General features: G+C 44.1%; 1 protein-coding gene and 1 long non-coding RNA gene across 2 annotated transcripts; both read right to left on the bottom strand.

Annotated features, from left to right (window-relative positions):
• Nucleotides 1–756: 756 nt before the first annotated feature.
• LOC310874022 lies at nt 757–1955 on the bottom strand. Its single transcript, XR_014570533.1, has 3 exons — nt 1857–1955; nt 1559–1625; nt 757–837 (listed from the first exon to the last, which is right to left on the bottom strand). It is a non-coding gene; the product is annotated as an uncharacterized lncRNA (long non-coding RNA).
• Nucleotides 1956–2064: 109 nt separating this feature from the next.
• LOC310874822 (fibronectin type III domain-containing protein 7-like) lies at nt 2065–4665 on the bottom strand (the record flags this gene model as incomplete). The annotated part of the gene is made up of 6 exons (XM_083787689.1): nt 2065–2089; nt 2347–2515; nt 2655–2915; nt 3415–3675; nt 3767–4027; nt 4656–4665. 6 exons carry the CDS (start codon nt 4663–4665, stop codon nt 2065–2067), a joined length of 987 nt encoding a protein of 328 aa, XP_083643815.1.
• Between the last annotated feature and the right edge of the window lie 2247 nt (nt 4666–6912).

The raw sequence follows: 6912 nt of genomic DNA, 5'->3' as shown, positions 1-6912 counted from the left end.
AATGTGTATAGTGCTGAAGTGGTAAAGGTATGTTTTGCAATAATAATCAAAATCTACAAAGTAAATGTGTGTGTGCGTGCTGAATCCAGCATATGTTAATAACATATAAATTAGATTACAGCATCTGTCGACTGAATGAAATGAGACAGAAGATGAAACAAACAGGCCAGAGATGTGATCAGTGCACTCACGTTGTTTTGATGCAGGACTTGAAGTACTTTGTTGATCAGAGCGTGAACTCTGGTGGAGCCGCGCTCTTTGGTCTGTGGAGAAAGGGAAAGGACAATTTTAGCTTTTGCATTTTGGAAGGAAATTACTTGTATGCAGAAGGATAGCAGCAAATGGCGGTAAAACCATTTAGGACTGAGACCAGATTTTACAAAATGCTTTCTAAATCATGAGTTTTCTGAGAAACCTATGTTTCGATTTAGTGGCCGCCGAAAATATGTTATTCCAAGGACCTCCAGAAGCAAAGATTTAAGTTAAAAGCGTTCGGTGTCAAAGAAAATATATATTCAATGATTTGCACACATTTTCATGATTTTTTTAAGCCAAAATGAGTTAATAGCACAGGCAGACTCTTCACATTCTAGAGCATGTCTGAATATAAAAGTAATGTCAGAGCTGAAATCGAAATGTATTATGAAATAATACACGCACGCACGCACGCACACGCGCACACCCACACACACACACACACACACGCACACACACACACACACACACACACACACACACACACACACTCTCTCTTACCAGGGTGCTGCCTGTTAGTCCCTCCAGCTTGCGTCCGTCCCTCAGGTCAGAAAACATGTCGCTGATTGATGTCTTCCCCGTCTTATTGGGGGAAAAACAAACAAAACAACATAAGAAGATTAATTCAATATAAGACAGAGATGGACTAATAGAGACTAATGTATGATATATGTATATATATATACTAAGATGACTAATAGAGAGATAAGATAAGACAGAGATGGACTAATAGAGATAAGATAAGACAGAGATGGACTAATAGAGAGATAACTGGCATTTTTTTAAATCAGCATCGGCTCACGTCTGCATTCAAAAGGCAATATGAAATATTATGTAGAAGCATTTATTTGTAACCATAAAAAGGTTGTTGACTTATCATTTTTAATAACAAATTAATTGGCCTGCCTATACATACTTAAACAATTAGATCACAACACATACGTAGTCACTACCAAGTGAAGATGTATTGTGTTGTGTGCTTTCGTTTATGCATTGATAAAGATTAAAATCAACTGACACGCAGTGAATGTTCAGAGTAACAAATGCGTCGTTGACATCTGTTTTCTCAAAGAATATAAAATAAAAGCAGTTTATATCATATTACAGACCTGCTGTTCAGTGCCATGCCATGTTTGACAGAGACAGTGCAAAACTGAAAGAAATGATCCTGTCCAACTAGTGTCTGCGGGTCTCCTATTCTACAGAGATGATCTCCAGACCCCCCCTAACACGTTAAAGTATTGAAGTAGGTTCCTGGGTTCAGGTCAGTGATGATGAAGCTCTTTCCTTCCACAGTCAGTACCTGAGATTTACAGGTGATGTCCATGGCCAACGTCAACAGTCATTTCTCAAGTGACATCTCCTTCATCCTTGAGTGTAAAGGAAAAAGCAACACGTAAGTTTTGCTATTTGCTATCTATGATTTTGTTTAAATTATATGTTGTGAAGCAGCTGATCTCCTCTGTCTGCTCAGGGACTAATTCAGACCTGGTACTCTAGATGGCAAACCAGAAAACTAGCAATTGTCCGGGCCCCCATGCAGGACTAGAGGGCCAGTGCTATGAAGCATTCTTAACATCAATGTGCACTGAAGCGCGTACCTGATGTGACACGTGTTTCTCCACTCTCCCCTCCTTCGTTGCTGGCTGTGACGACCAGGTGACTGGACGTTGACTACGGAGCAGGACAGGCTGCCTGTGCTGCACACCTGGGACTTTGGCGAGACGCTGTCGTCATACACTGTGTACGCGACGGCATGTACGGAAGCATTCCATGAGACTGTGGCCGAGGAGAAGACACCGCTGTACGTCACTCCTGTTGGGAGGACAAGGAGCTGTGGAGGTGGAGGGGAGGGTTTATCGTTAGTATTGATTGTGATAAGAACTGCCCGAACGGCACAATCACATACATGCACCAACGTGACTTTTGAACAATATGTATCAGTCTCAGTGTACCTGTATTTCCACTGCGAGCCACTGATTGGCCACTGCTTCCACCACAGTTCCTGCTTTCCACACTGGCGACGTAAGATGAACCACAGGGCAGGGGCATCTCGTAGGCAGTCGAGTTTGTCCAAGAGAGAGGTCGAACAAGGTCTGGTTGTCCCCGAGGAGACTACCCGTCATGGTCAGCATGTACTGGACATGTGAACAGGGGACCTGTGTCCAGCTGAAACGCAACACCTGGCGTGTTCGTGTTGTGCTGCGTGTTGTGTGTTGCGGCAACAGCCGAACCTGCACGTTGTCTGGAGCACAGGGAGCTAAAAGGAGAGAGTTGGACTGGTCATTAATACATCAACTGTCATTGTGGTGCGACGTGAATACAGAAACTATCGTATATAATAGGTTTTAAATAATCGCAAAACATCCGTTTCTTGTAACAACTGTGAGATTTCTTACCAGCTCCAATGCGTACTGTGTCACTGACAGAACTGTTGCATGTCCCATCTGAGGCCAGTACAGTGACGTTGTACTGGACTCCACACCGAAGGCCCTCTATGGTGCAGTTTGTGTCCAAGCTGTCACAGCACAGCCTGGCGCCACTGTCGTCCTGGGCGCAGCCGAAGTATTCCACTGCACCACTGGCGGGAGTCCAGGACAGCAGTGCCGACTGGTTGGCACAGTTGTACTCAACTGAGAGGTCGACTGGTCGGCATGGGGCTTAAGGGGTTGGGGGATTCAGAGTTTTGAAGATGCTTTTCTGAGTGAAGCACTTAAATGGGCATTCTACATTATAAAGCTAACGGTACGTTCTAACAGCAGGTGACACAGCCTGGCGTATTTTCCGGAAGTGCGTTATTTGTCTATGGGACCCAGCGATAGTCGAAAAGTGGGCGGTGGAACGTCATTCGAAAACATGAAAATAATGTTTCTTTGTTTACCCTCCATGAATGGTGATACGGAACTCCCTCTAGGAGATTTGTATCACCCAGAGTCGCCGCTGTTCGCCCGCTGTTAAAACGTAGGTTGAGGATAGTAAAGAAAGCATTGTATTGGTGCTTGTATGTGTACATGTTTTTCATTTTTGTGACCAACTTAAATTTTTATGTTTTAAAGAAACCCCTCAACAGACCCCGGGGTTCGCACAGACATTACAGGGGAAAAAATACGTGTACATGTGTTTCTGTGTCTCTGAGCTGCGTTTTTAAACATGCGTTACCTGTTTGCAACTGGATGGTGGCGCTGGGACGACTGTCACACAGGCTGTTGGCGGCGGTGACAGAGAACGTATAGAGGACGCCACAGGCAAGGTCATCCACCATACACGTGGTGCTGGTGGAAGCAGTGCAGTTTGTCGCGTGGCCTCCACCCACCGCCGTCACCGTGTACATCTCTGCCCCTAACGTTGCGTTCCACGATATGGTTGCTTCATTGGACAGACAGTCCAAGGAGCCGTTGATGCCTTGGGGTTCGCATGGAGCTGGAGAATACACATGAGAGGGAATTTGGTTGGTCGGATGATCGAGGGTTTAAGAAATGCAAGTTGTTGTTGTTGGCCACCCATACAGTACCTGATGAGATGTTGACTGGTGGACTGAGCTGGCTGTCACAGTATGCTTTGTGAGCCCTGACTTGAACAGAGAAGGTAATTCCGCAGGGCAGACCCTCGACGGAACACGTATTGTCGGAAGACGTGCACGGGAAAACTGTTCCGTCACCACCAGTGACGAAAGCTGTGTAGTTGAGGGCATCGGTGCTGGGATTCCAGGAGATGGCCGCGGTGTTAGAGGAACAGTTGACCCTGGCCCTTATATTCTGGGGCGGGCAAGGGACTGGGGAAAATGATGGATTGTTTTAATTAGATGAATAATCTACAGGTGGCAGCATGCAGTCAGTCAGTGTATAGAGTAAAAGTGTTCTCGTGCACGTAAATTCTCCATCTCTTACCCTAGCTGAATGTCAGGGTCTGACTCGGATCACTGGAGGAGTTGCCGTTAATAGCCTTGACAGCTACAGTGTAGTTGGTGCCACACGTGAAGTTTCTAAGGGTACAGTTGAGTTCAGAGGACAGGCAGGTGGCATTCATAGGACTACTCCAGGCAGACACAGAGTACTGTACTGCCCCCCTGCTGGCAGACCAGGACACAACAGCAGTGTTCCTGATACAGTCAGGAGCTACCGAGACGCTGGTAGGAACACATGGCACTGCAAAGAGACGATGGAATACAGCGTTAAACATTACACAATATAACTGGGCTCAAAGATATTCTGTATAGTAAATGATTAGAACTGATCGGAACAAGAAAGAAATGTAACTAATTGTAACAATTAAGATCTAAAATCAGTATTATGATGAGTGGACATGCTATACGTACAGTATGTTGTTTATTTTTAGTTCTCATGAGATTGCATTGTGGGGGGGCTAAATGATTCATTCCTCCCCCTTTACTCGTTTCTTACACTCATCCATGTCTAGATTGTAGCCCAAGTAATCTCCCAGAGATATATGCTAAATATCAGTGTCTTTGGTGAGTGTCTCACCTGTTTCAAGTTCCACAGCTGAACTTGGTTCACTGTGACAACCTCCGTCAACAGCTACAACACTGACAGAGTAGTTTCCACCACAGTGTAGATCAGTGAAAGAGCAGGTGTTTGCAGTGCTTGAGTTACAGGTGTGTTCGTGTCCATCATTCGTGTCCGTTGCTGTTGCTATGTGCATGTTGGCCCCTGAAACAGGGGACCAGGACACTGTGCTAGCCCCACATGATGCAGAAACAGAAACATTACTGGGGGCGCAGGGACCTGGAGAGATGGAGGGAAGAAGTGGAGAGAAAGAATGATTATTCTCTTTCATTTGTGCTTCAATTGATCAAACAAAAGTACAAAACGTATGCTGAGCATCTTAATTAGTCTAGCAAATTAGTCTGTTGGAGACTGTTCATATTAGTACATAGTCTTTAGTCGCATTAGTGTGGTTGCTATAGGCAACACAATATTGTTCTCGGTCCGAGATTCTTTTTCATGTTTCACACACTGTTGTCATGCTTCACACGATATTGCAATATATAATATAATATAATATATATAATATTATATATTCCTGGTGACTTGTGTCAATGCAACCACACTTTCAATTTCCCAAAATTGCACCTTTCAAGTTAGTACATATTTTGTTCTCCCTGTGTACCTGCACTGAAGTGAAGAGGAATGCTGGGATTCCCAGCACATGAGTCAGTATATGGTGTCACTGTGATGGTATAGTTCTGGCCACAGTGCATGTTGGGTATCTGACAGCTGGTACTGTTGGTGGAGCAGCCATGTATGTGTCCATCCTGACCCACTGCTGTCACATTGTAAGATGTGGCACTGGGACTTCTTTGCCAGTTCACATTGGCTGAGTTGGAACAAACCAGACTGGCATTAACACTCACTGGGGCACACGGAACTGAAAAGAGACAAAGGCAAAACACAATGTTGACATGTTGTTATATCATAATGATGTTCAAGGAATTAAATTAATTTCGAAAGGAAATCACACACTTTCAGAAACGTTTTCAAGTCAAATGTTCTACTATAATATGTATTTGTTTATTAATTTAGCAATCAAGTCACTAAGTCCAACCTAGGTTCGAATCCATTCATTCCAAATAAATCTTTCGGAAGAGAACATGAATAAACCTAACAGGTCAAAAGCAGCATTAGTGTTTTTCGTGAACATCTTCTCACCTGATTTCAGTTCCACAGCTGAACTTGGTTCACTGTGACAACCTCTGTCAACAGCTACAACACTGACAGAGTAGTTTCCACCACAGTGTAAATCAGTGAAAGAGCAGGTGTTTGCAGTGCTTGAGTTACAGGTGTGTTCGTGTCCATCATTCGTGTCCGTTGCTGTTGCTATGTGCATGTTGGCCCCTGAAACAGGGGACCAGGACACTGTGCTAGCCCCACATGATGCAGAAACAGAAACATTACTGGGGGCGCAGGGACCTGGAGAGATGGAGGGAAGAAGTGGAGAGAAAGAACGATTATTCTCTTTCATTTGTGCTTCAATTGATCAAACAAAAGTACAAAACGTATGCTGAGCATCTTAATTAGTCTATCAAATTAGTGTTGGAGACTGTTCATATTAGTACATAGAAATTCTTTTTCATGTTTCACACACTGACTGTTGTCATGCTTCACATGATATCGCAATATATAATATAATATTATGTATTAAATATATAATGGTAAGACAGAATTCAGTTCCCAGTGGATTCCTCGTGACTTGTGTCAATGCAACCACACTTTCAATTTCCCAAAATTACACCTTTCTAGTTAGTACATATTTTGTTCTCCCTGTGTACCTGCACTGAAGTGAAGAGGAATGCTGGGATTCCCAGCACATGAGTCAGCATATGGTGTCACTGTGATGGTATAGTTCTGGCCACAGTGCATGTTGGGTATCTGACAGCTGGTACTGTTGGTGGAGCAGCCATGTATGTGTCCATCCTGACCCACTGCAGTCACATTGTAAGATGTGGCACTGGGACTTCTTTGCCAGTTCACATTGGCTGAGTTGGAACAAACCAGACTGGCACTAACACTCACTGGGGCACACGGGGCTGGGGAGAGAGATAGGTGGGGGGAGTGTTGTTATTGAGGATAAAATGTACACTTTAAGATGATATCCTAAGAAGGAAGGATCTGAATTTCTCATTGCTGAAATGTAACATAA

The sequence above is a fragment of the Protomyctophum parallelum genome (assembly GCF_964188405.1).
Source record: "Protomyctophum parallelum genome assembly, chromosome: 17".
Classification (NCBI taxonomy): domain Eukaryota; kingdom Metazoa; phylum Chordata; class Actinopteri; order Myctophiformes; family Myctophidae; genus Protomyctophum; species Protomyctophum parallelum.
Note: the sequence above shows the minus strand (reverse complement) of the source record. Positions and strands in the feature narration are given on the sequence as shown.